This window comes from Thermochaetoides thermophila (assembly GCF_000221225.1).
Source record: "Thermochaetoides thermophila DSM 1495 unplaced genomic scaffold scf7180000011815, whole genome shotgun sequence".
Classification (NCBI taxonomy): domain Eukaryota; kingdom Fungi; phylum Ascomycota; class Sordariomycetes; order Sordariales; family Chaetomiaceae; genus Thermochaetoides; species Thermochaetoides thermophila.
Window position 1 is genome coordinate 266,416 of NW_006383031.1, and position 27,047 is coordinate 293,462.

The window sequence follows — 27,047 nt, forward strand, 5'->3', positions numbered from 1 at the left end:
AATGCCTTGTAGAACTCACAAAGCCGAGGAAAGAAGGAAAATCGTATAGAGCAGCTTGCTTCAGACGGATGTCAGCATCTTATTTTTCTCATCATTAACTACATGCTTCCGTCTGCCCTTGTTCATCGCGTTTTTAGTTTCATTTTTTTTTTGGCTGGATATTAACCAGTATGTAGCTTAACCCTTAGACAAAGTCACTTAGGTACCTAGTAACTAGACCTTCCCCCTTCTTCTCTCCATGTCCTTCATCTCCCCATTATGCCCCTTCACATCCTCATCCTTTTTCTCTCATCATTTATTCTCCTGAACTCTTAATAGTACCTCCCTCCCTGCCCCGTCGGAGGCGGCACATAACCCCCAGGAGCCCCCGCAGTAAAACCCCCCGGCGGCGGCCCCCCCTGAGGAGGGATCCCAGCCGGCGGGGGATAAGCCGCAACCGGCGGCCAACTTGGCGCAGCGGCACCCGTCTCAAAAGACCCATACCCCGTCGGCTGTGGCAACGTGAAGCTCCCTGCGGCCGCAGTCGGCACACCCGGCGGAGGGGGCTCATATCCACCCCCACCAGCCGCACTCCCGGGCCTAGCACCTACCACAGCCGTCGGAGGAGGAGGCCTGTACCCTCCGCCCCTGGAGCCAGTATAAGGACTCTGACTCCTCTCCTCACCTCTCCTCCACTCCCCGCCATATCTAGGTTGCCCCTGCTGCTGTTGCTGTTGTTGCTGCTGTTGCTGCTGCTGTTGCTGTTGCTGCTGCTGCTGCTGTTGCTGCTGCTGCTGTTGTTGTTGTTGCTGTTGCTTCCAAACCGCATACTCGGGAACCGTCACGGCGCCCAATAACCCTACCACCCTGCGCGGATCAAACCTCGGCCCGTCGTAAAACTCTGCCCTCGGAATCTGCGACAGCAAAAAGGTAATATCCCTCGCGATCGGCGGTGCCGAGGTAGCAGCCTGCCCGCCGAGGCGACGCTGTTGGTCGAGCCTGCGGCCGGCGGCTCCCTTAAGGGGGGATGCGCCGCGCACGAACTCGGTGTAGTCGTTTGCGCGGGGGATCTTGCGCGGGGGATTGCCGGACGCTGAAGGCCCGCCGTCATCGAAGTCGTCGGCGGGGAGGGGACGCTTGGGGGAGTTGGTGATATTTGCTGCTGAGGAGAGGACAGCAGTAGGGGCGGGGCTCGCACGAGCAGCTGAAGGGAGGGGGGGTTGTTGCGGGGCGGGAGAGGACTGTGTAGATGTCGTGGAAGGTTGCTCGATGGACTGGAGGAGGAGGGCTTTCTTGGGACGGAGCTGAGTCAAGGGAGAGACGATGATCTGCGCGGCTATGGGGTCGAACTTCTCGGTTGAGTAGCGCGCGCTGAAGGTGGCGAGTTTGGGGTCATCGGGCCAGAGCTCGGCCATGCGCTTTTCGAGCTTGGTGATTTGGGCTAGCTCGCCGTACTGGGACTCGTACTTATGGAAGTAGGCGTAGAGGGGCTTGGCCTTGTGGACGGTCTCGGGTTTGGAGGTGAGTCGGTTGACGACTGTTTCGAAGAGGACGCGGGCGTCTGGGAAGAGTCAGTACCCTGCTTGGATTACTAGCATAGAATTGGGGAAAGGAAGAGGAGAGAGAAAGAGAGAGAGGAGAGGAGTTTTTTTTTAAAAAAAAAAGAAAAAACAAAGAGAGGGAAAAAAAAAGGGGAGGGGGGGGGGGAAGAAGAAGGAAAGGGAGAGAAGAGAGAGAGGCGTTGGGGGGGGGGGGCCGCGAGACCTACTCGTAAAATCATCCCTCGAATGCAAATACTTGATATTCTCTAGCGCAAAGTTCTCATCTTCCGGGAACAACTTTGCGCCCCTGTCAAAAATCTTACCGCCCGCCGGGTCCTTATAAATATGCCACTCCAACTTGGCAACTTCCGCATACACATCACTAGTTAATCGTCCCCGGTGCCTAGCATCCTGGAAAGCCTGCCTCATCCCTCCTAATTCGGTATTCGGCTTGCCCTTCCCCTGAATGCGACGCATCGCCCTGATAAGCGCGATCCACACAAACGAAATCGTCCTCGACAACACCTGCGTCTGCGCGGCATACGCCTGCTTGACCGCGCGGATCTGCTCCTGCACTTTAGCCTTGGGCGAATTGTCCGCGCGCGCCTGGTCCTCGTCATCATCGTCCTCTTCGTCAGACTTGCTCTGCTGCTGTTGCGCGGCGGCCGCCTCGGCCGCCTTAGCCTGCTCCTCCAGGCGGGCAACCTCAGCGCTCTCGCGGTCCTTCAGGCCCTTGATGATGCCGTACAACGTGTCCAGGACCTTGTCGTAGGGCGCGCGCACCGCCTTGCCGCGCGCGATCTTGGCCTCGTCGCTCTCTTCGGCGGGGTAGGTCGATTCGATGTAATCGCCGTGCTTGAGCGCGAGCAGGACGCTCTCTGGGTTGGCTTCAATACCACGAGTCAGGAAATCCAGGCCGGCCGAGCTGCCGTCCTTGTTGCGTATGTCGTTGTCGAAGCACCACTGGGCCGCGTCGACCCACATCTCGGGCCAGAAGCGCAGTGCCATGAGTGCCTGGTTATAGACGTAGAGAATACGCTTGTGGTACAGGCCCGGCTGGTCCTTGTCGTCCTTGAGGTCCAGAGGGTCAGACTTCTCCCAGGCGATCCACTTCTTCCAGATCTCGACCTGCTGCATGTACTCCTCGTAACCGTCAAAGCCCGGGGCGGGGGGCAGGCGAGGGAGCGTCGTGCGCTGTAAGCCACGGGTGATATTCTCAAGAGCTGTGTTGGCGCTCTTGGCCGACATGTAAGAAGGCGACTTCTCGGCCAAATACTTCCTCCCGGTGAGCTTGTTAAGGCCCATCTCGAACTGGTCGTACTCCTTCCAGAGCGTATTCACGTTAGCAATGGGCACGCAGACGGCGCGCTGGTAGGCCTTGCGCAGCTGGTCCATCTTCTGCTGGTCCTGCCACTGGTTGCCGCCGACGGTACCGGGGCCGAACTTGAGGAACTGGATGTAGTCGGCCCAGATCTTGCCCGAGTCCTTGTCGAGGCCGATGTTATCGATGACAAACTCGTAGGCGCGGGCGACAGTCGTGCGCGCGGCGCCGGTCGGGTCGTTGAGGTCGTTGCGGCGGCGGATGTAGTCGAGGTACTTGGTCCAGAGGTTGACGTTGGGCGTTGAGATGAGTGACTTGTTGAAGATGGCCTCGGCCTCGGGGAAGTTGTTGAGCTCGAGCTCCATGTTGAGATAGTCGACCCAGACGTCGGCCTGAAGAAGAGTCAGCTTTAAAGCACACATGACATTACGGGAGATCAGGGGGAGAGAACCTACAGCCTGCGGGAAGACGGCAAAGAACCGCTCATACGTCGCCCTGGCCTTCTCGATGTCGTTTCTAGCGCGATGCTCGAGGATCAAACCCAACCACGCATCCATGGCACCTCGGGGATCCTCGCGTACGCGATCCTCTAGCTGGGCGATCCTGTCAACGGTCGGGACAGGCGGCGGCATAGGCGTGGTCGTAGTGCTCTCGGGCACGAGTGCAGCAGGCTTCGCGGCAGCACCATATTCCGCAGCATCGGCATTGTCGGTAGCAGACTGAGCAGGCGCATTCTTCGCAGTGGCTTCGTCCTCGGAATCCGAATCCGCAATGAACCCTCCGGCAGTGCGCGGCTTCTTCTTCGGGGGCGCGGCGCGCTGGGGCGATGGGCGTAGGGGCACCTCGGCAGCTGGGACCTGGGGGGACAACGAAGTAGCTTGAGGAGCTGGAGCTGGGTCGGTCGTGAGAGGCAGCGAGGCGGGATCATACTCGGGCTCCTCGGCCGCGGCAGAGATTTCGGAGCCAACGTTGTACTCGGCCTGCTGGGTAGTGTCGGGCTGGGCATTGTCGGGGTTGGGCTCGACGTAGCCGCTATTCTCGGGCCACGGGGTCTGGGCGGGGTCGTAGTCGTCGGCCATTTTGGGAAAAAAAAAAAAACTATTAATCTTGTGAAAAGTAGAAGATCACAGAGGTAGGGGGACTTGGTGTCAATTGATCTCGCGAGAGTCGAAGCGCGGTCGCAGGCAGAGCGCACGTGAATTGGTCAATTCGAGCCGGTCGAAGATGAAATAACAATTGCGACTAGCGCATGCTGATATCAATGTGACCGAGTGTGAGCTTTTGGGATCGCGAGATCGCGAATCTTGTCGAAGCGACAGCAATGACGCGCTCGAGACAAAGAATCGAAGAGGTGAGGGCAATGGGCAATGGATGAGTTGCCGGTGCACCACGAGGGAAAAAGGGGGAGGGGGGGAGGAAGAAAGGTGCAAGAAATGCAATTCGCTATTTCATGTCGCAGCAGCGCGGTCGCGCACAGCTTTACTGTGGTTCTCAGCTGCGAATTGCGATGGTTGGACTACAAGCCGGGAAGGACTTGAATAGGAGTAGCAAGCAGGGCACAAGAGCAAGCAGCGAACGAGCGATAGAGAGCAAACTCGACACCAAGCAGCAGGACTTGATGTTGTCGCGAAAAAAATGAGCCACAGTGGGTCTCTATGGCTGGTGCTTGCCGAGCTGTGGCGGTGTGCGTGCAAGGGCCTTCGCTCAGCCACGTGCCGTCAACGACGACGCGTGGATCAACTTTGCCAAGAAAGCCAACAAAAACAGAAACTGGCAAAAGCGGGGGCACAGTGTCAAAAGTAGCGGGGCAGGTGTGGAGTAGTTGGGCTCTGGCGAGAGAGAGAGCGCGTTCTCTCTGGGCTACCGCTGCGTCCACTTTACCATACACTGCCTAACCTACCTTACACGCGACACAGCGCGACGGTAGCGTGGCTGCCCTAGATTCAGGGTCTGGCCCTTCTCCCTCACCCCTCTCTCAAGAAGGCCAGTGCTGCTATAAAGTCCCGCCGGCATCGGGTTCCATTCATGGCCGCTGTGATTGGATTGCGTTGATTGCATTACATCGATTTTATCGATTGGAACCCGTAGATACAGGGGGACGCATTGATTTGACGTGCTAAATAAACAAGAGTGCCACGATCCACTCCGTGACTGAGGTCGAGAGTCTCTTCCCATTTTCCCCGCGCATCGCGTGGCAGTCGTGTTTTTCCATTTCGTTTACGTTATTTTTCACCCTGTCGCCTACCTTACACACATCTACCATTGCACACGGCATAAAACAGCACAGGCTATCCGGTCAAGTCTATTATACGCAGGCTCGTTGAATTCATACTTGCATCGAGTCTATCACCCCAACTTCTGTCTCTAGTACTAAATAGTAAAAAAAAAAAAAAAATCATCGTCTGTTACGTTCACCAACCGCCACAATGTCGGTCGTCTCACTCCTCGGGGTCAATGTCATGAACAACCCCGCCAAGTTCACCGACCAGTATGAGTTTGAGATCACGTTCGAGTGCCTCGAGCCGCTGCAGAAGGGTAATATTCCCCCGCGTCTATCGTCTCTATCATCCTTCTTCTGGAACGCCCAGAAAAGAACAAACATCCCCGCTAACCCTGCTCAGACCTCGAATGGAAACTGACCTACGTCGGCTCCGCCACCTCGGACGCCTACGACCAGGAGCTGGACTCCCTCCTGGTTGGCCCGATTCCGGTGGGCATCAACAAGTTCGTGTTCGTGGCCGACCCGCCGGACACGAAGCGCATCCCGATCGACGAGCTGCTGGGCGTGACGGTGATCCTGCTGACGTGCGCGTACGACGGCCGCGAGTTCGTACGCGTCGGCTACTACGTCAACAACGAGTATGAGACGGAGGAGCTGCAAAATAACCCGCCGGCAAAGCCCATCATTGAAAAGATTCGTCGGAATATCCTGGCCGAAAAGCCTAGGGTTACGAGGTTTGCTATTAAGTGGTATGTCTCCTCTTCACAGCCCCCCCCCCCCTTCCTTTCCCTTCCCCTCCTTCCCCTCCTTCCCCTCCTTCCCCTTCCCCCCTCCCCCTTTTTAATAAAGCTCCAATTCTGATGTGCTACGTCAGGGACTCCGAGGCCTCCGCGCCCCCCGAATTCCCCCCCGAGCAGCCGGAAGCCGACCTGGTCGCCGACGAGGAGGAGTATGGCGCAGACGAGATGGACGAGGAAGAGGAAGAGGAAGAGGAGGACGACGCCATGGAGGGTGCCGACGCCGAAGAGGATCTTGAGGAAGAAGAGACGGGCAGCGTCGACCTCGAGGGCGAGAGCGAGGCCGAGGTCGAGGGCGAGTACGACGAGGAGGGAGACGGCGCCGATGAGATGGAGGTCGATGATGACGGTCCTGCTCAAGGAGCTGCTGGTGCGACGGGAGCTGGGCAGAAGCAGGAGGCTATGGTTCACTGAGCGAGCTCTCGGGAGAGAATGATTATGATTTGGTTGAGTGGTTATGAATATGACCTGTTCGATATGACATGGGCGGGTTGTATGGATGGATGGATGGATGGATGGATGGATGATGGTTATCATGACGGTTATGCGCCAGGCTAGGGATATCGTCACTGTTTGGCGGTTTGATGATTGATTGATTGATTGATTGATTGATTGGACGAGTTCTCATACCCTAGACGTTTGGGTTGTGTCTGCGTCAAGATGGGTTGTGATAGAGAAGGAATGATGAATCGGGCTGACATATCAGTCTCTCAATCAGGTAGTAATGGATATTGCCTATGGCTCGCACGAACTTGATCCCTCTTGATGTGCCTGGCACTATACGCGTAATAGCAGCTTGATCCTAAAAGATATGACGGTAGGCGTCCCTCTTACAACATAAATATCTCGCATCTGCCCTTGACAGCGATATCTGGGACGTCGCAGTTTGAGGGCATCTGACTGAGATCGACATATCTACTTCCTCTAGGGCAACAAGGTATATAATGTCACAAACACCATCTCGACAATCTCAATCCGTCTTCTGAACAGCAACAGCAAACGGATTAAATTTCTCCAACTTTTCCCCTCCTCCCCCCCCCCCCCAAACCCTCCCTCTGGCCCCTCCCTCCTTTTCTAATCCTAAATCCTATATTTTAAACCTTACAACCAGCATTTTAAATACTTTTTTTTTTAAAAAAAGTCATTCATGCCTACAACCCCTTCACCTCAATCCTCTCCACAACTTCTCCCGCAATCCTCGCCACCTCAGCCAAGATCCCCTCCCGATTCACCTCAACCTCCACTCTCCCCTCTCCCTCCCTCTCCTTCTCCCTCTCACTCCCATCCTCATCCTCATCCTCATCCTCATCCTCGCTCTCATCCTTCCCCCCAGCCACCGGCTTGTATGATGTCGGAAGGTTAACACGCCATTTACGCTTAACCAGCGTCGGGTTCCACACCGCGCCAATGACCTTATCCCCTTCCTCTGTGGCAGTCGTATCACTGCGGAAGAAAACCAACGGCCCTGTGCCCGATGCCCCGGCGGCGGAGTCATAGACTGCGCTCAGCTGCTTGAGCAACACATCCACTGGGTGCTGTGCCACCGGTAACGGGGGCTCCACCGTCTCGGGGGCAAGGTTCTTGAACTTGATTTCCTGCCCTTTCCCCCCGTTCATTTCCGTCGCGGGATCGACGGTGATGTACGTCCGCAGCGCCGACTTCAGGACCTTGGTGTTGAGATACAGCAGCACGTCGTACTCCTTCAAACTCGGCACAAACAGCCTCCTCACGTCCAGATCAACGCCCTGCTCACGAATAACCCGCGCAGCAGATTTCGCCAGCGCGGTCATCCTCGCCGCAACCACCTTCGACGGGCGGGGGTGTCCGTCGACAGAAGTCCACATCGTACCGGATTGTTCGTGTGCCGTAGCGACGAAGAGCACGGTGTGCTGCATGCCGGGGTCCAGCTTGCGCCACGCATCCAGCCTTGTGGCGATAGCCTGCCGTTCTTGCGCGGGTAATTCCCCGTTGAGCGAGGTATCGATAATAAGAGGGTCGGTGCGCCAGTCCCAGCGGGCGAGGAATAAGAGAGTGCGGAGGAAGCCGGTTGTGGGGGAGGAGGGCACATCCCATGGGTAAGGGGCCAAGAAGGTGTGGAGCACAAAGAGCTCGAGGAGTTCGGGCGGGAAGTGGTTGGAGAGTTTGTGCACGCTGAACCAGTGTTTTACCAAGCGGATGGTTGGGGACAGAGCGGGGAAGCGGGTTGTCGCGGTGGTGATGTATTGCGTGTGGAGGGGTAGATGCACAAACGTCCTCCTGAAGGAGGCCAACTGGGTAGACGCCCGCTGGCGAAGATACTGCTCAGTCGTCTTGTCCTTGGTCTGCCTCTCAAGCAGGGACTCTTCGAGATCAGCCTGGATGCGGACGCGGAAGCAGGCGCCTGAGGCGTAGATCACGTCGAGGAAGGCCAGGTTCTCCGTTTCGTAGCGGGCGTCGTCCAGGCCGACGTGGGTGCGGATCTCACCGGGCTTGAAGCGCTCCAAGAGGCGGCCGATCATGAGCAGGAAGGCGATCTTGGTGCGCTGGATCGCGATCAGGCTTTCGGGCCATTTGCCGGAGGCTTCGAAGGAGATGACTACCTCCATGGGGCGAGGGCCTGACTTAGAGGGGCCGAAGGAGGGGGTTTTGAGGGAGGAATGGCGCAGCTCGGGGCAAATGGGGTTGACGTGGCGGATGCGAAGGGGGAGGTCCTCCAGGTCGCGGAGGTCGCGCTCGAAGGAGGTGAAGGTCTTGCGGGCGACGTTGAACAGCGCCGTGTCGGACGGCTTGATGGAGAGCAGCGCGGGAAGGGAACGACCATAGAACACGATATCGTCCTGCAGCTGGCCGACCCGCAGGTGTAGCCCCAAAATGTAGCGCATGATCTCTTCGCAGAGATCGAACGGCGTCTGCGCCGACCACACCAACGTCTCGCGGATGGTATCACCACCAAAACGCCGCAGCTCCGACTTTTCGCCCCAGAAGCGGCGGAACTTTTCGCACGTCTCCTTCTCCTCCGCGCTAGGGCCTGCCGACGGACCGCGGTCCACTGTGCGTGCCATGTTGAGCGGATCGAAGAGCACGCCGATCTCGATGGGGGTGCCCGCCTTTTGCGGCTGGGGCTTCTCGTTCAAAGACCAGGACGAGGACGAGAAGCCCGGCGACACCTTAAGGTGGATCAGGCGGGCGCGCTCGCCGCCTTCCATGTTCTTGTCAGACAGCGCACGGCGCAGGATGCGATAGACCTTGTGGCCGACCTGCCAGTGCCGGCCGCGCGCTTCGTGGGCGACCTTGTCCGGCGCTGCTTCGGATACCTTCTCGGGGTCCATGCGAGCCACCAGATCATAGGTATGTGTCGGCAGGTCGGCCTTGAGGATGAAGGTCGGCTGGAACTGGTCCACAGCGCCGTCAGCGAGCAGCTTGCGCGTCCACCGGGCGTGCTGATGCAGCAGGTCGGCCGACCAGGGCCCCATCTTGAAGGCGATGTTCAGCTGGCGGGCTGAGTCCCAGAGGATCGGTCCGTTCTCAATGAAGCCCGCCAGATCTGGCTTCGCTTGGCCCAGCACGCACGGCTTCTCGGCAAAGTTGGTGACTGACAAGAACTGTATGAGCGCCTTGAACAGCTGAGTACTGCTGAGTGACGGCGAGAGCGGGGCGGCCCCCTTGGTATCGGCCGGCCCTCCTTGGAGCAAAAGAGCCAAAAGGACAGCCCATTCAAAGTATCCGAAGCCGCCCTTGGACACATCACTCCCGAACCCGCGCTGCTGAAGCCAGATGCGGCCAAGGATGCAGGCGTTCCGGAAGGCAGCGCACTTCTTTTCCGTTTGGCGCAGCAGCTTGAGGTATTGGAGGTAGCTAGACTCGGCGACCAGAGTAGAGTTGTAGAAAGGGGTAGCAGGTGTCGCAGGCTGCCCGTTGGCCTGTTGCTCCCCCTCCTTGTGCTTACGAACCAGCCCAGCTCCCAGGTGCAGTTTCTGGCGCGGGAAGAAGGACTCGGGGGCGCAAGGGATGATGCGTATCCTGTAGTCGAGCACGCCCTTCTTCTTCTTCTTCTCATCCTCGTCCTTCTCGCCATTGGGCTTGACCGAGAGCACCGGCAACAACGAGTTGCCATTATGATACTCATAGCTCAACGTAGCCTCCCCCTTCAGATCCTTCTGCAGATGAGCAGCCACCACAGCAAGGTAATACGCTCTCTTGTAGAAGTACCTCAAGTCCAGATAATCCTTCTCCTGCAGGATACTCTCGGGCAGCACCACGATCATATCAATTCCATGCGCGCTCTGCGTGCGAACCATCGTCTTGGCCACGTAACTGCCCACGACATTAAACTGCGCCGGCGTGGCGAACGAAACCTTGTAATTCGAGTTCTGCGGCGGCGGCGGGCTGGGGAAGGGAACCTTGAGCTTGTGCTTCTTTTCGAGCTTCGCAGCCGCATCGAGCAGCGGCTGGGCATCGTGGGCGGGAATCGTCTCAATGGAGCCTTTCAGCCGGTGAAGCAGGGCGTCGGCGCCATCGAAGGCCTCGGAGTAGTCCAGGTCGACCGAGTCGAGCATCTCTTCGGTCTCGAGCACGAAGGCGCGCGCCCGGGAGACGCCTGTCGCTGCCGCCTGGGCGGCCTCGAGGGCGATCGAGGCATTGCCGTCAGGGTGAGCAATTTTCCTGCGTTTGGCGGGTGCGGCGTCCATAACGGGGGGAAAAGGTAGTCGAGGAAGGTGATTGATAGGTGGCTTGTAGACTTGAGATGTTGATGTCCGGCGGTCCCAATTTCTCAACTTTTTTGCAGGGGTGCGATAAGATAAGAGTGGCCGAGACGAGGCTGAGACGAGGCTGAAAGATGTGGGATCTGATAAGATGCCAAGATCGCACTTTCGCAAGGCTGCCCAGTTGGGTCACACAGTGCAAGACAGATTGCGCCGAGTGGCCGCACTGTGGCCCCTCCTTCAAGCTCTCACTCTACGTTGAAGCTTCAGACGATTGATCCAAGCAAAAACTCATGTCAACAGGCACGCACGTCCATGCCAGCGGTCTGACAGAGAATGTTGCAGTAAACCCCGAGGGCTTTTAGCACTCTTTAACTTTGTCCAAGCCCACAAAATGTCGAGCGTCAAGGCCCTCCTCCGGGCCATCAACGACGCCATCAAGCAGCAGAAGTGGGATGCTGCCATTGAAGCGGCCGAAGATGTGTTCCAGAAGGACCCTAAGAACTACCAGGCGTAGGTATAGCGATCCTCTAATATCAAGCTCCCGTATTAACACCAAGTTAGCCACATATTCCTTGCCTTCGCCCTCGACAAGAAAAACAAGCTCGACGAGGCCGAAAAGACGTACCTGGCCGCAGCCGCCCTCAAGCCGGGCGACTCGCAGGCCTGGCAGGGCCTGATCAAGCTGTACCAGCGGCAGAAGAACAAGAAGCTCAAAGAGTACCAGCGCACGGCCGTGCGCCTCGCCGAGATCTACCACGATGCCAACGAGCTGTACAAGTGCCGGGACGTCATCGACAAGTTTGTCGACCATGCCCGCACCCAGGGCGACCGCCTGCAGTATGTCGATGCGCTCGATGTTATTCTGCCTGGAAGTCCGATCTACTCTGTCCTTGAGGGGAGCGTGCCGGCGCCGGGAAAGACGTACGAGCTGCAGGCGCAGATTGTGGAGGCGGAAGAGAAGAAGAGAATCAATACCTTGATTGGCGAGCGTCGAACGAGGATTGGCGCCCGCGTTGCGGAGGTTACGATCGAGACCAAACGCGAGGTGTACAGCCAGAGCCGGCTGCTGGAGATTTACCAGAATGTAATCAACTGGGCGACCGACGACGATGTGCGGCGCACATACGAGGAGAAGCAGCTGCAGTACTGCTACGACCGCATGCTAGCCTGGCCGCCGGGCGAGCAGAAGGACCAGGAAGCGGCGACAGTCCGCCGTCTGGCCAACGACATGGTGATTATTCGGCACCCGTTCAAGTTCGCCTGGGATATCGCCATCAACTGGCAGGACAACAAGGAGGTCAAGCAGTGGGATCCGGCCGTCCTGAGACAGTACTGCACCTTCTTCCCCGACAGCGACCTGAGCCGGGTGATTATGGGTTACCTGACCAGCGAGATCTCGCCGTTCCCCAAGGAGAGCGCCCAGCCAACGCAGCAGACGGCGCTTGCGGAGAGCGACGAGGACGAGAGCGAAGACGATGAGGAGGGCGGCGGCGTGCCCACTACGTACGTGCCGCTGACGGAGGAGGATCGTCTGGCCATGTTCATGGAGGGCTCCAGCAGCGCCGACTCGCTGTTTGCCTTGAGGCTGACGGCTGAGTATTATCTGCACATTGAGGAGCACGAGATGAATGTTGAGTTGATGCGCAAGGCCGTCGAGCATCTCAAGCTGGAGAGGTCCCGGACTGGCTTTCGCTTCCAACATACCGAGGACGCCTTCTCCCTGGCGCTGGGCACATCGCTGGTCTTCTACCAGTCCCCGCGTCATCATCAAGAAGCCAAGGCGCTCTTCGACAAAGTGCTCTCTCACGACCCGTCATCCACGCCCGCCCTTATCGGCGTCGGCCTGATCTACGAGGAAGAAGAGGAGTACACCGAAGCGATTGGCTTCCTCGAACGTGCCCTCCAGCGCGACCCATCCAACCTCCGCGTGCGCACCGAAGCGGCCTGGGTCAAGGCCCTCAACGGCGACTTCGCAACCGCCAAAGCCGAGCTCCAGGCCTGTCTCCCCCAGCTCGAGAAGGCCAAGAACCAAAAAGAACTCCTCGCCCAGACGCAGTACCGTGTCGGCCACTGCATCTGGAACCTGGACACATCCAAGGCGGCGCGCAAGAGCCGGACCGGGGCATATGCCTACTTCTTGGAGGCACTCAAGAATAATCTGAATTACGCCCCCGCCTACACCGCGCTGGGCATTTATTACGCCGACTACGCCAAAGACAAGAAGCGCGCGCGTCGCTGCTTCCAAAAGGCTGTGGAGCTGTCGCCGTCGGAGGTCTACTCCGCAGAGCGCCTGGCCCGGTCCTTCGCCGACGACGGCGACTGGGACCGTGTCGAACTCGTCGCGCAGCGGGTTGTGGACTCGGGCAAGGTCAAGCCGCCGCCGGGGTCCAAGCGCAAGGGGATTAGCTGGCCGTTTGCGGCGCTCGGTGTTGCTGAGCTCAACAAGCAGGACTATCGCAAGGCGATCGTCTCGTTCCAGGCTGCGCTGCGGATTGCGCCCGAGGATTATCATTCGTGGGTTGGCCTGGGTGAGGCGTATCATGGCTCTGGGAGGTACATCGCCGCGACAAAGGCGATTTTGAATGCTCAGCGGTTGGAGGAGACTGCTAGGGATAAAATCCAGGGGGAGACGTGGTTTAGTCGGTTTATCCTGGCTGATATCAAGCGGGACTTGGGGGAGTTCGATGAGGCGATTGCGCTGTACAAGGCTGTGGCCGACGAGCATCCCGACGAGCAGGGCGTCGTCATCGCGCTGATGCAGGCTATGGTCGAGAGCGCTATGGACAGCCTCGACAAAGGCTTCTTTGGCAAGGCGGTCGACCTGGCTAAGGAAACACTCAAGGTCGCCTCGCAAGCCTGCCGCGCCATTCAGGAGACATTCAACTTCTGGAAGGCCGTCGGCGACGCCTGCTCAATCTTCTCCAGCGTGCGTGGCCGTTTGTCCGAGTTCCCCCTGGACATTGTCCAGCAGATTCTCTCCGACGAGGATCTCGCCCCCAGCAACGGCGTCCCCGGAGACCAAACGGACTCGTCCCTCCTCTATACCGTCCTACAGGCAACCATCACCTCCCACACCCGCGCCATCCAAGCCTCCGCCCACGACGTCCACGCCCAGGCCGTAGCACACTATAACCTCGGCTGGGCCGAATTCCGCGCTCATACCTGCCTGCCTTCCCAAAAGAAAGCCTCCCCGCACCTCAAAACCGCCATCGCCTGCTTCAAACGTGCCATCGAGCTCGAGGCAGGCAACGCCGAGTTCTGGAACGCCCTGGGCGTCGTCACGTCTACTGTCAACCCCGCTGTGGCACAGCATGCCTTTGTCCGCAGTCTGCATATCAATGAGGCCGGTGCACACGTCTGGACCAATCTGGGAGCCCTCGCCCTGCTGCAGGGGGATGTCCAGTTGGCGAACGAGGCCTTCACTAAAGCGCAGAGCGCCGATCCGGATTACGCGCATGCTTGGCTCGGCCAGGGACTGGTTGCCCTGCTCGTGGGCGATGTGAAGGAGGCGAGGGGATTGTTTACGCATGCGGCGTCGATTGCGGAGGCGTCGTCCCGCCCGGTGAGGAGACACTATGCGGTCGCGATGTTCGATATGCTGTTGGCGGCTCGCGGGGCTGCGTTGCCGATTACGGCGCTGCTGCAACCGTTGTTGGCGCTGTCGCAGCTGGCGGCGCTCGAGCCGGGGGAGTTAGGGTTTAGTCATTTGCTGGGGTTGATGCAGGAGAGGAATGGGGAGCCGAGGAGGGCGGTTGAGACGCTGGAGGGGGTGTGTGGGCGGTTGGAGGAGAGGTATGAGCGGACGGAAGCCGCTACAGACCTGAAGCACTTTGCTATTGCGAAGGCGGATCTGGCGAGGGCACGGCTTGCGGCGGGGGAGTATGAGGCTGCGGTTGAAGATGCGGAAATGGCGCTGCAGCTGTCGGAAGAGGGATCTGAACTCACGGCTGAGGAGCGGGCCCGTGTGAGGTTATCTGCACATGTTACGACGGGAGTGGCGAAGTACTTCTTACAGTCCCCTGCTGAAGCGGTTACTGCGCTGGACGCGGCGCTGGACGAGTCCAACTCTGACCCCGACGTCGCTTGTCTACTGGCACAAATCCTCTGGGCTGAAGGGAGCGAAGCCTCCCGCGAGCGGGCAAGAGATGTGCTGTTTGGCGTGGTGGAAGCCACTTCCCCTCCGCACGTGCGTGCCGTGGTCTTGTTAGGAGTCATTGCCTTGCTGGACGGGGATGAAGAGGGTCTCGAGGCGGTTGTGTCTGAACTACAGGGCTTACGTGGGGCCGGCACCTCGGATGGCGATGGCCAAGGCCAAGGGAAGGGTTTGAGTGTCACGGAGATGGAGGACATCGGTATCGTGTTGCGCGCCGTTGCGGGTTTAGGTAGCCTCACGACTGAGACCAGCACTGAAGTGGTCACGGCCCAAGACCAAAAAGCCTCCCAAGCCCGTCAGGACGTTATGTACCATCCCTGGCTGCCGCACGGGTGGTCTGGGTTGGCCGCCTCTGCACGGGCCTCTGCTACTGATGATGAAGGTGAAGAGCTGGGGAGGTCTGCGGCAGAGATGGCATTGCGAGTAGCTGTTAAGGGTGTGCCGCCCAGAGGGGAACTGGAGGCAGAGGATTTGGCGAAGGCGTATGCGGGTACCGGGAGAGTGAGAGATGCGCAGGTTGCGGTGTGGATCGCGCCTTGGTGTGGGGAGGGGTGGGCAAGTTTGAGGGGGGGTGTTGCTGGGAAGGCTTAGGGGCTTTTTTTTTTTTTCGAGAGGTGATGGAATTTGTGTGAGATGAATCATGGCTTGTGCTGAAGATGAGCAATGCGATACGTTATGACGTTAGCATTGTCATGGGAAATACTTAGCTGTCTGTTTAGGCATGTCGAATAGGAAAACATGACAGGCATGAGTGATAAAAGACTGAGTAGACTAGAGCTGGTGTACACAGTCTGTTAAGTCTCGCTGTGTGAGTGACTGACTGCTGACTGATCGACTTCCTGTAGTCGAATGCTCCTCTCCTATCCCCCCCCCCCTTTTTCTCCTTTCCGAGCGCCTGCAGGAAGAGGCTTTATAATAAAAGGTGAAGTCTCAACCTGCCAACAATCAGGGGACCACCCTGGCACTGCACACATAGCGTACCGGTTTGGTGTTGCGACTAAGCACCAACACAGAGGCTGGGAGCCTATGCGAGTTATGGGGACCTGATAGCTTCTGTGGGGGCTCTGTGGATGAGTTCAACCCTGCTTGGAACGTTTAAACCAAAGTTTTTTTTTTTTGTGCCCCTTTTTAGGAGGAGTAGTCAGGTAATAAACAAACAAATTTGGGGACGCAGGCGGCAGGTGAACGCGGGGCTAGACTACTATGACCTTGGGATGGAACGTGTGTAAAGTTGTCTTCTCGTGGCACACTCATTCCTGTGAGTCGCCGAGAGCTAGTTGATTCCTAGGCTGTCTGAACTGGCTCGGAGGTTGTCTGTGATATCTAGTTAGCTGTCTGTTAGTGATGTCTCTTTTGTTGCCCTCATCTCGTCCTGACATTCTAACTTGAAGCTTTCAATGAACCCACAAGCTTCTATCCTGATGGCGTTGTTGAAACTGCAAGGCCTTCTACTGATCTTAGGTTAGATCAATCCCTCGTTAGCTTTCTGTTGAGCCAGAGACAGTTTTCTCCTGTTGGAAAGTTCACAGATTCCTTGCCATAGCGTTTGGTATATAACGGGTATGAAGTTGCTCTCAGGTGCCTAATTTCCAAGGCATGATCAAAAAAATCCTATGGCAGATTTTTTTTCTTACTCTTCGCTCCAATCTCAGATGACATGTAAAACAGTTATCTCCCTGTCCATCAGCACGTCGGGCCCCAATTACGTTTCCGTCTCTATTAAAAAAAAACGATGAGTTTCGCTTCCATATGCCGTGTTTCGTCATTCTGAGCTTTTAGGAAAGCAAAACGGTCCCCTATATTCCAGCAAAACCAGCCATGCCAAATCTCCGTTCTCATCATGGCAAATCCATGCCTTCAGCTCTCCAAAATTTTTATTCCAGCCGCATTAGCGGTCTCTAGAGATCTCGATAACCCCTCCGCCCTCGTTCATCCCCCGGCGGCGCCCCTACAGCCTCCCTCAACCTCCTCACCCTTGTCTCGCACCACGCCCGATGCCACGCATCCACCTTTCCCCCCAATATCACCACGTTGGCCGGCTCAAGCAGCACAACGCCCCTCGCGACCAGCGTCGTCGCTTTCAACAAAATCTTCTCCCCTATCGGCGTCCTGCCCACACCCAGTTGCGGCACACGCTTCAGCTCAAGGGCGTACACCTTTTGCCCGGAGCAGTCTTGCAGGACGAGCTTATGCGTAGAGTTCTTGTCACTTTTTTGACTTTTCTGTTGTGCAGTGCCGGTCGTCCCGTTGGTGGCGACCGCCCCCCTAGAAGGCGGCCCTTGCGACTCAAACTCGTCATCTTCTGCTACCCCAGTGTCGACATCGTCTTCTTCAGTCCCCGGCGGCGTCAAAGGCAACCGAACCACCTCCCTCCCCTTAGTATATTCCCCCCTCGCCTCGGCCTCCAATTCCTCCACTTGCTCCCACCTCGGCCTCGACACATCTTCAATATCAACCACTTGCACGACGACTTCCCTGCCTAACCTCCCCTCTCTCTTGTCTATATACCCCTGTGCGAGGTTGGCGGGGAGAGAGTGCTGCGCCTTCCAGCGGGCGTCGAGCAAGTTGGGGGTTGTGAGGTCTGAGTTGAGGAGGCGCATGCGAGCGGTCGCGAGGAGGGAGGAGAGGGAAGGGGGCGGGTTGCGGGACGAGGCGAGAGTTTGCAGCCAAGTGAGGGTCGGGAGGGGGGTCTGGGTTTGGGAGAGGGAAGTGTGCAGTTGTTGGGCTATGGAGAGGGGGGTTTGGGGTTGGGACATGGTTGCGTTTTTGTAGGTGTTTTTTTTTTCGTTCGTAGGGTTAGATTAGTCGGTTAAGTGCTGGAAATTTGGGCATGGGAGTGAGAGGGTTGAATTGGTGATGAATTTTATATTTGTTGAGGTGAGCTTAAGAGGTGAGGCGGGCGAGTAGGTTGGAGATCATCATTTCTGCCTAAATATTGAAAATCCAAAACTACAAATCGTTATAAGAGGAGAATTTACGTTTGCTCATTGAATCTAAAAAAAAAAAAGAATGTAAGAGTTTTTTGACGATTTTCCAAAAATTTCAGCTAAACTCGCGTCTCACCTTCCTCATCACTTGCCTCGTGATGGGACGCGTGAAGTTGCTAGATACGTACCTTGTGAAGCAGCGGGTCCATTCCTTGGTGCCCCACAATCTTAATCCCACTCTGTCAGCTGTCAGCCTCACCTTCAGCTGCCAGCCGACGTCACCTCTTCAACATTACTTGCTTCCACCATCCTCATCACTACCATTATCTTCTAACCAGCCCTCGAGCGGGCACGACTAGACACCATGTCGACAATCGCCTCCCCCCGCGACCCCCCAGCTTTCCGCCGCACGCCCTCCTCCCAAGCAATCATAACCCCAACCTCCTCGGCCCGCCCCAGCATCGACCTCTCCTCGACGACAACCTCCCCCAACACCCAACATGTCCCACAACCCCCCTCCTCACAGGTAACCTCCTCCAAACGCACCGCGCGCGCCGCGCTTCGAGAGTACTACAATCTAAAGTCGGTAACAAACAAGCCTCTGCCCGCGACCCCGACAGTGGAGGTGACCCAGCCTTTGTCGCCGGCAGTGGGGTTTCATTCGGAGCTGGACGCGCCGGGGTTTGATCCTGCCGCATATGTGTCAAACCTCGTCTCTACCGCATCCCTGGCAGAACTCCTATCGGCGTATACACGTGTAGCGTCGGAGATGCGCGCGCTGGATGCCGAACGCAAGGGGTTGGTATATGATAATTATTCGAGGCTGATTGGGGCGACGGAGATGATACGGAAGATGAGGCGTGCTACTGAAGGCGAGGGGGAAGAAGGGGATGAGGAAGGGTGGAAGAAGTTGCAAGAGGTTGTGGGCGAGGTGTATAGCCTGGCTGAGAAAGTGAGGACGGAGGCTGGGTTGGGGAGGTCTGCTGGTGGTGACCAGACAGAAGATGAAGAGCAGAAGAGGAGGAGGGAAAGGACGCGAGAGCTGGCGAGGGAGGTTGTGAGGGCTGTAGGTAGGGTGAAGAAGTTGGTTAGGGAAGGGAGGGTTGAGGAGGCTAAGAAGGAGTGGGAGATGCCACGGAGGCTGTTGGTTAAGTGGAAGGAGATGGGGGTTGGAGGAGAGGATGTGGGAGGTTTGTTGGAGGATGGGGATGCTGCGCTTAGACAGGAGAATGGGGAGAATCGGGAAAAGGAGGGTCAGTCTACGAGCGAAACTGAGGAAAAGTCAGAGGAGACTCAGTCGGCGAAGGGCGGTCAAAGGTGACCAGCCGAAGGAGACCACAGGGTGACGGATAGCCAGGTCAAAAGCTTTGAGGAGCTATGACGGACGCCAAGGGTCATATTTCGTCGGCTGAGTCAGTGTGTAATGGTTGCAGAGCCGGGAGTTGTTGTTCGGATTGAGGTTTACGTTAGATACCCCCTAGTTAATCATTAATACAGCAGCGCAGGGATTGTCTGTCGCTGCCTGCTCTTCTGGCATCTACGGCCCTTTCTGACCACATCTAGTCTATCTCCAGTCCAAATTTTCAGGGATGAGTCGCTCATCATCTGATACAAATGACCCTCATCCACTCCCCAACCATGGAAGCCCTCAAATCTTCATTTCCCTCTCTATCCCAGCCGCGTCAGGTAGAAGAATTCAAGCGTGCATACCCTCCCTACAACTCACTAACATCCCAAATCTCAAACGGATCCCTATCCTCCTCACTCACAATCACCTCCGCCCCCTCCTCCTTAAGCAATTCCTCCAACCTCGGCTTCATCACCCCCTTGAGATACCCCCTCTCCGAATTACTATGCAACACCATCACTACCGCCTTCCCCAGCATCCCCAACCTCAACGCCACATGATGGCTCATTTCCCCCGTCACATAGCAATCGGCATCCACATCTTTGAACACATCCGCCCCGGACCCAGCACACACGGCCACACTTCTGATCAGGGCCTCCTTCGGATCGGAAGCATTATGGGGAGGGGAGACAATCACGTGGCGGAAGGAGCCTAGGCCGGAGGCGTAGGCCTTGACGATGGAGGAGAGGGAGGTTGGTTGGGAGAGGGTAAGAAGGCGGCCATAGCCCGATTGCTCGAAGCCGGGGGGCGCAGGGGTGCGCAGGGGCTGGGCGATGGACCGGGAGGAGAGGGGAATGTTGTGGGATGGGAGGATGTCGGCGAGCCAGTCGTTTAGGCCGGAGGGGGCGGCGTCGACGGCGGTATGGGGGGAATCTGAAGAGGGGTGATTAGATGGGTTATCATGCATTTCGAAAAGAAAAGGGTGACATACAGACTGCAATGTTGGCTTGTGCCAGGCGAAGGATGATGCGTTGGTGCGGTTCATTGGTCGTGATAGATTTGAGGCCGCGGAAGATGAAGGGGTCTTGTATGTCAGCTTCATTACCATCAAAGAGCATCGCAGCCAAGCTCATCTCTCAAGACATACGATAGCTCACAATCACCGAAACCCCTTTCTTCACAGCCTCCTCAGCGACTCTCTCAGTAAGGTCGTTCGTGAGCAGCACGCGACGAGGGACGTCCCCACTGGCTGGGGCGACATTGTCCTGCAGCAGTCCAACATTGTCCCAGGCACGATCGGCTAGTTCCTCGGGGTAGCTTCATACTGTTAGCAGCTGATGCACACGCACAAAAAATGTGCTGAACGTCGAATGAGTGGTGACACACAGCGAGCGCATAGCCTGCACCACGCGCTGGGTAAAAGCTGGGCTTGAAACTGATGCCATTGTGGATGTTCTCCTTATAAAAGTACTGGGCGCGAATTGCAATGACCGCAAGACAGACGTCGCGAGGCTCATCTCGCAGGTCTCTGTTGACAAAGGTTTACCACAGCTCACCCCTCTCCTCCAGGACCCGCCGCTGTGAGCATTTACCAACCCTAACCCTGGCTCTTAGCGCGGGGTTCCGCCATCGGCTCTCCTTCCCTCCTCATTCTGCACTCTCACGTCTTCACTTGCTTACCTTTCACCCGCTGACGCTCAACAAATCCACGCCGAGTCAGTGAGACACAGAAAACAACATGGCTACAACACAAATAACAGAAGCCTCTATCCGTGAGGCATTGATTGAGAGGCTTAAGGCCTCGCACGTCGAGGTGCAGGATCAGTCTGGTACGTGACGTCACTGTAATACGCGGACCCGAGACACATTAGGCTCATGGCCCCGCATCGTGCATCTGAACCCTGGACCAGCCTCAACAACCCCTGGGTTGGCGATGCTGGTTAAGCCCCCTTCATGTTTTTGGTTTCTGAACGTCTTATTTTGATTCAAAGCTCTCCCTTCTCTCTCTTCCTCATCAAACTCTCATCTATCAGCTCTTTCGCATCCCTCCCCCTCAATCACCACCCTTCTACCCCGTACTTCCCTAAATATCTGTTTACCTCACCCCTTATTCACCCAGACCCTGATGCTCCTCTTTTCTCCAACAGTCAACTCACCTGATTCTTGTCCGAGCCAGGTGGCTGCGGCCAAGCCTTCACAGCCGTCATCGTCTCGACCGAGTTTGCTGGCAAACCCTCGCTCCGCCGTCACCGCCTCGTGAATGCCGCCCTGAAAGACGAGATTGCACAAATCCACGCCTGGAGTGCGAGGTGTCTCACCCCAGAGGAGTGGGAGAGGGAAAAGCTGAGTTCGGAGCCTAGGCTGGGGTCTTGATGTTGGGAGGAAAGGAGGAAGAAGTACCGGGTGTTGAGGGTAAAGGGGGATGTTAAGGATAAGATGGTGAGGGGAGAGAAGAGAGGATTTTGGAGAGTATTGAGTTGAGGGAATAGGAAGATGGGTCAAAGAATCTGCCGGGTTTTATCCAACTGGAGTTCAGGGACTACAATAATTGCAACAACAACAGCCTGATATGATATGTGGCTTAGTGATGGAAAGCAATACCGATCTGTGGTTAATCGACCTACTACGAGAATCGTCTATGGTTGCTGCTAACTGACAAGCCAAAAATGCCATTGGCAAAAAGCATAGCGCCAAGTCAAACAAGCTGTTGTTTGCACAAAGATATCGCCTGAGCATTCCTAACCGGTTGCTAGGCCAGGCATCACACAAACGCACAGGACCCTACTAGTGACTCTTGACACCACTACACCGCAAGGGCCATTGAAAAGAGGCTCCAAGATCTGGGCATATAAATCCCCAGCTACCCTGGACCCGAGAACATCATACTTGATGGCGTTCTATGCTGTTCAATTTCTCTGATTGGGCAAATGTCGTGATATCTCGAAGAGGGCTGATCTTGAGTGGACCATGGCCAAGGGACAGGATGCCAGGATACAAAAGGACAATTGGACCTCAAAGGACTCAACAGCTGACAGGTATTGCCAAAACACCCGTCCGATTTGCCCATGCTCTAAAGACCATCACAACAGAAAAAGCCCCAATGCAAACAATAAAATCAACCCAGCAGCCCACTTGGACTGCAACGAAACCCGCTCCGCCCGTTCATCCAGCCCTGACTCCTCCTGCTTAACGCAACTGCCAGCTGCAGGGGCCCGTTCCGTCCTGCAGGCTCAGCGTGGCAGCCCATCGCTAGGGCGCACTCACACCCTGGACTGCACTTGCACACCACCTACACCCACATTACCCTCTGCTTATGCAGACTGTTGGTCACAGTCCTGCTCTGCCTGCTCCTGAGCGTTGCTCGCCTCGGTCAGCGTGGTCACCATCTCACGCAAGGTCTTGACCTGCGCGTTGGTCTTGGCTACGATACGCTGTGCCGACCGGCAGAGCTCATCAAAGCCCATCATACAACCCCTTACAGGGCTTCCTTCGGCCACTTGGCTGCACTGAGTGGGGTCGAGCTGCTGCTGCCTAGCGTGAAGCAACTGGAACGCGGCAGCACACCGCTGGTACGTCTTGAGCTGCCGGAGCAACATCTTGACGGTCTCGTCATTGTTCACGTTGGGCCTCGTTTTCTCCTTTGATGCTTGGTGGCCGTCAGTCTCCAGCATCTCAACCTGCTCACGAAGTGCTTCAATGTCTCAAGAGGTTCTCACTAATCTTGTGCTGCTGCTCCTCCTTGTCCATGCACACTTGATCACCTGATGAAGCTTTGCTTAGATCTCCCGGGTGATATTGCCCAAGGTTTCGATGCTACGCCGACACTGGCAGTTTTCAGTGTGAAGTTTCTCCCTCTCAACGCTGAGCTCGGCCTTCCGCTGAATGAGATGCGTCGGTTATTGGGCTGCTTTTCAACCAGTGCCTTCACTTCCTCAGAGTCGCTTGTTCTCCTCCGTCAAGAACAGCAGTGCCTGCCATTGATACATGAGCTGCTTTTCCAACGGGTACATTGGCAGTGTCACCAATTCCTCCTGCTTTCTCGGGCTAGGGGTGACGGAGTCCTTGGATCACGCAGGATCTCATTGAGGTGGTAGTTGAGGGTAGCCTCGATTGACTCAGCCAGGACGTTCAGAAGGCCTTGGATCTCATTCGTGTCGATCCGTGCAACATGGTTCTGTTCCTGGTTCACAGACATTTCGGTTGGGTTGTTTCGGCTTCTGCAGCGTGTTGTATGCAGAGAAAGGAAGTTTGCGCGAAGTCACAGCCACTTTCACAACGCGGTCTTGTTGAGAGGATCGTAAGATCAAAAATAGAGCGACATTTGGTTTATATCGAGCTAACTAGATAGCTAAGCTGACAAGAAGTTGAATCTCGAAGTCGGCTTGATACGACAGGATTGGATCAATAACTTGGATCGCGAAGATAGTGAGTGGGAGGCTGTGATGCGTAGGAACACGACGATAATATATAAGCAAGAAAGCGGTCAAAGGAAACATTCAAGGAGAGAGTATGAATGGAACTGAGAAAAAAAAAAGTTATGGCCATATCGAGGCCACATTTGTGCATGGCAGGCGCAAAACTTTGGTTGGACAATAACAAGATCCCACCCACCCTTGCCCTTCCAAAGTGTTGTCTCCTCATTTGAGGAACAGGCCACCCTCTTCCGTGGCTGCTATTGTAGAAAAGACTATACTGGTAGGAAACCCTGAAGGATGGTGATTTTTCTATCCGAGTACTCGAAGCTAATAAAAGCTAAGGCAATGGCATGACGTGTCTGTTCGGCCACCTCAACCTTCGCGTTCATGGCAACCGCCCCATGTCCTTAAACTTATCATCTGACTCTGATAGCAGCTATATTATACGTTCCATTTGTAGGCAACATGTGCTCCTGTTCTCAAAGAACGGAGGAACAAGGCGGATGACAGAGTTTATATCTGATTAGTTGATCATGACTGGCCAAGGCTAAGGCAGTGTGTATATCACCACTTTAGTCTGTTTGGTATCGTCGTCTGCTGTATATCAGTGAGGAATCTATTAGTATCCAGGAAATAGCAGCCTTGATCCTCAAAGCGGTTGTGTCACGTCTCTAAAGCAGTTATCACACTTCTTGAACAGGATGAACATCAAACTACATGTACCTTAGTAATATCCCTATGTAGAGGGGTTGTTAGTATCGTACACTTGTACTCTGTTAAAGCATGAAATGGAGTGGCTAAAGACCCATAAGCTCATGTCCCGGGGTGCTAGCTCTATCGGGGGAACTGAATCCCTCAAGAAACCACGCAGGACCCCGTCTTGAAGTCAGGGACCATAGCCCAACCTGCACTAGTATGGCCTTCCTCCTCATCATTCTCCTCATCTTTGTCCTCCTCCTTGTTGTCATTCTTCTCCCCCACCGAGGGCTCTTTGTCCTCCTCCTTGGCAGTCACTTCAGGCATTCCCACAGCGATCCAATCCTGGAGCCCGCTGCTCACAACAATGTGTTCCGCAAGCCTGTTAATGTGATCATCAAGCTTGGCAATCTGCCGAATCAGCTTGTCGTTCTTCTTTTTGAGCTCATCAATCTCCTTAAGGTAACTGTACTCTCTAATACGGAGCATTCCAATCTCTTCTTGCAGAGCACGTGTCTTGAAGTGATTCTTCGCACCAATCCTCTCAAGAAGCTCATTCTTCCGGGTACAGTTCTTGATCTCCTCTGACTGCTGGCGAATAGTGTTATGTAACTCATCAAACGCCTGATCTCTGTCAAACTGGCTGCTCATGGCAGAGACACTTCCAAGAATCAGCTTGCGGACGCGAGTCTGCAAAGACTCAATCTCCTGGTTCTTGGCAATAGCATCCGTATGCAACCGCTCAATCTCCGAATCCTTAGCCCTGAGAAGCTTCTCCAGTGCCACGATGCGCTTGTCGTTTGTAGAAGGGACGACCTCCCAATTGTGGTGCTTCGTGCACTGGTCGAAGACCAGACCCCTAAGAGCCCTGATCAAACCTTTGTCATTAGAAGACCTGGAGCTGGTCATCTCCTTCTCGTAGAGACGCGTGTAAAGGTCACCGATGACTTCTGCATAGTGCTCGAGGGCGGCATCCTTCTGTTTGAGGGCGTTGTACGCGCATGCGTATTCACGCTCGAGGGACTGAATTTTGGCTTGGAGATGATTGGGGTTGGGTTGCTTGGAAGTCATGGTGGTGGAGTGAAGGGGTGAGTTGCTTATTTAAAATTGGTCGCTCTGAGGACTTAGAGGAGAGAGAGGGATGGATTGCTGGGGTGATGAGACTGAGCAAGCGCTCAGCTCTTCATGTAAGGCGGAAAAGCTGTGCGAGGATAAGCAAGCGGTTGATCACTTGGATGGATGAATGGTAAGTTAAAACGTGGTCGATGATATACAAGGATGAGAAATAACAAACTGATCCTTGTTGAGCGTGCCTTTTCAATCCTTCACGACACCAATTATGTCTTGAAAAGACCAATATAAGTTGCTTGGGCAATGGGATCGAGCTATTTGTAGCTCAATTCCTGTGAGGTGAGAGTCTAAGAGGTCGCCTAGGTAAATGGTGAGCTGGGACTCGGTCAGTGATGAGCTAGGGTGAGAGCTCGTGGAGTAATCTTTTAATGTTATCCCCTTTTGGTCTCGCCTGAAGTTCTTAACACCTCCTTGGTTTTTTTCTCTGGTAGAAGCTGATGAGTCAAGAGGTGAGCACAGAGTGAAGTGTCGGGGTGGTCCAAGAGTGATGTTGCAGAGAGGAAGTTTTTGTGGATTTTCGAAACAGTATAAAGGAACAATTGGTTTGTGGAGTTGCTAGAGATCAGCTACGAATTTTTAGTTTACCGACTTTACGAAGTTGGCATTGTTAAGATGAAATATGGTTCTATAGAACATACCAGCTGCGTTCACGTCCAGTGCAGCGTAACGCGTAGCCAAGAAACAAGAGGAGAGAGTCCCCACACATGTTTCTATTCCCTTCATAACTCTGTTATTCAGGGATCTGAGGATTTGCCTCTTAGTCAAAAGCTTCTATCAGCTCTGACGACATATCACATTTAGTTCCTAGTCATTACTCAGAGACATGAGCTTGAAAGTACCAATGTTGTTAAGTTGCATACAATCGTCCTCCAAAAACCCAATTTCCAGTTTTTCCTTGCTGGATGTACAGGGAAGGGAATTCTCTTCTTCATAAGCCAAGATGTTGTTGAGAGCCCTCAGTAAAGGAAGCTTTGGCAATCTCCTGGAGGCTACATCTGTTCGAAGACTGTGACGTAACCTTCAATCGGAAAGTTCCTGTTCTGGAAGAGTTCCTTGCCCTCTCTGAGCCTCGAAGTCTTCGGGCGTAAAGATCAGGTTTACTCTATTTGATTCATCCATGTCTGGATTAGACGGATTGTCAGTTTCTGGAGCTGGCAAGGTCAAAGATTGCCAGGTTGGCGTATCTTGAGAGTCAAGCAACTGGAAACTTGTAAATCCAGCATATTCAATAAAGCGTGGATAACAGCTGTTTTACCTTTAGGTGACCAGTCTGCAGTAAATACTACCGCAAAGTACCATCAAAAATTCAGAAAAATGGGTGCTCCCTCGATACTGAGGCGATGTTGAGACCTTTGGGTATGCGAAACATGTCGACTCGGAAATGAGCCCTGGACTCTGGTCGTTAACCTGGAGGGGGAGTAGGGAAGAACTGGGGAAAACTCTCTGTGCTATACAGCAACGCTGCCTACCCCTCATTTACGTTCAAATAAAAAAAAGCCCCAATGGAGACCATCACATCAAGGCTGGAAATCACGGCAACATTCAGCAACAAGTCGTGCACTGCAGAAGATCCATGCTACTTCCACAATATAAGCACGACTGACCAATTCACTTTTCTTGAAGCTAAAAAAATGCACCCTATTAAGGATGTAGGTCAGGAATCAGCACACGACCCAACATTTGAAATTTGATCTACAGCCATATTCAAGTCAGCCATACATATCGACAAAGCTACTCCGAGAAAAATACTGACTGCAGCGTTAAAAACTTCCAGATCATGTGAAAAAAGCGGAAGATCCGGGCAAGAATTTCGGGGAGATGATAGACTTAAAA

The 27,047-nt window shown here is 55.2% G+C and overlaps 10 protein-coding genes across 10 annotated transcripts; 4 read left to right on the top strand and 6 right to left on the bottom strand.

Annotated features, from left to right (window-relative positions):
* Positions 1–311: 311 nt before the first annotated feature.
* On the bottom strand, positions 312–3,920 carry CTHT_0016880 (putative mRNA 3'-end protein; the record flags this gene model as incomplete). Its single annotated transcript, XM_006692127.1, has 3 exons — positions 312–1,540; positions 1,748–3,233; positions 3,297–3,920. 3 exons carry the CDS (start codon positions 3,918–3,920, stop codon positions 312–314), a joined length of 3,339 nt encoding a protein of 1,112 aa, XP_006692190.1.
* A 1,347-nt stretch (positions 3,921–5,267) lies between these two features.
* On the top strand, positions 5,268–6,273 carry CTHT_0016890 (putative histone chaperone protein; the record flags this gene model as incomplete). Its single annotated transcript, XM_006692128.1, has 3 exons — positions 5,268–5,376; positions 5,463–5,811; positions 5,937–6,273. The coding sequence occupies 3 exons, from the start codon at positions 5,268–5,270 to the stop codon at positions 6,271–6,273; spliced, it is 795 nt and encodes a 264-aa protein (XP_006692191.1).
* Positions 6,274–7,010: 737 nt separating this feature from the next.
* Positions 7,011–10,526, bottom strand: CTHT_0016900 (uncharacterized protein; the record flags this gene model as incomplete). Its single annotated transcript, XM_006692129.1, has 1 exon — positions 7,011–10,526. One exon carries the CDS (start codon positions 10,524–10,526, stop codon positions 7,011–7,013), a length of 3,516 nt encoding a protein of 1,171 aa, XP_006692192.1.
* Positions 10,527–10,935: 409 nt separating this feature from the next.
* CTHT_0016910 (uncharacterized protein) lies at positions 10,936–15,288 on the top strand (the record flags this gene model as incomplete). Its single annotated transcript, XM_006692130.1, has 2 exons — positions 10,936–11,054; positions 11,106–15,288. The coding sequence occupies 2 exons, from the start codon at positions 10,936–10,938 to the stop codon at positions 15,286–15,288; spliced, it is 4,302 nt and encodes a 1,433-aa protein (XP_006692193.1).
* A 1,307-nt stretch (positions 15,289–16,595) lies between these two features.
* On the bottom strand, positions 16,596–17,453 carry CTHT_0016920 (uncharacterized protein; the record flags this gene model as incomplete). Its single annotated transcript, XM_006692131.1, has 1 exon — positions 16,596–17,453. The coding sequence occupies one exon, from the start codon at positions 17,451–17,453 to the stop codon at positions 16,596–16,598; it is 858 nt and encodes a 285-aa protein (XP_006692194.1).
* Positions 17,454–17,988: 535 nt separating this feature from the next.
* Positions 17,989–18,945, top strand: CTHT_0016930 (uncharacterized protein; the record flags this gene model as incomplete). Its single annotated transcript, XM_006692132.1, has 1 exon — positions 17,989–18,945. One exon carries the CDS (start codon positions 17,989–17,991, stop codon positions 18,943–18,945), a length of 957 nt encoding a protein of 318 aa, XP_006692195.1.
* Positions 18,946–19,339: 394 nt separating this feature from the next.
* Positions 19,340–20,417, bottom strand: CTHT_0016940 (putative NGG1 interacting factor; the record flags this gene model as incomplete). Its single annotated transcript, XM_006692133.1, has 4 exons — positions 19,340–19,905; positions 19,964–20,056; positions 20,120–20,289; positions 20,359–20,417. 4 exons carry the CDS (start codon positions 20,415–20,417, stop codon positions 19,340–19,342), a joined length of 888 nt encoding a protein of 295 aa, XP_006692196.1.
* A 293-nt stretch (positions 20,418–20,710) lies between these two features.
* Positions 20,711–21,345, top strand: CTHT_0016950 (uncharacterized protein; the record flags this gene model as incomplete). The annotated part of the gene is made up of 2 exons (XM_006692134.1): positions 20,711–20,801; positions 21,149–21,345. 2 exons carry the CDS (start codon positions 20,711–20,713, stop codon positions 21,343–21,345), a joined length of 288 nt encoding a protein of 95 aa, XP_006692197.1.
* A 938-nt stretch (positions 21,346–22,283) lies between these two features.
* CTHT_0016960 (uncharacterized protein) lies at positions 22,284–23,167 on the bottom strand (the record flags this gene model as incomplete). Its single annotated transcript, XM_006692135.1, has 2 exons — positions 22,284–22,663; positions 23,044–23,167. The coding sequence occupies 2 exons, from the start codon at positions 23,165–23,167 to the stop codon at positions 22,284–22,286; spliced, it is 504 nt and encodes a 167-aa protein (XP_006692198.1).
* Positions 23,168–24,242: 1,075 nt separating this feature from the next.
* CTHT_0016970 (uncharacterized protein) lies at positions 24,243–25,154 on the bottom strand (the record flags this gene model as incomplete). Its single annotated transcript, XM_006692136.1, has 1 exon — positions 24,243–25,154. One exon carries the CDS (start codon positions 25,152–25,154, stop codon positions 24,243–24,245), a length of 912 nt encoding a protein of 303 aa, XP_006692199.1.
* Positions 25,155–27,047: the final 1,893 nt, after the last annotated feature.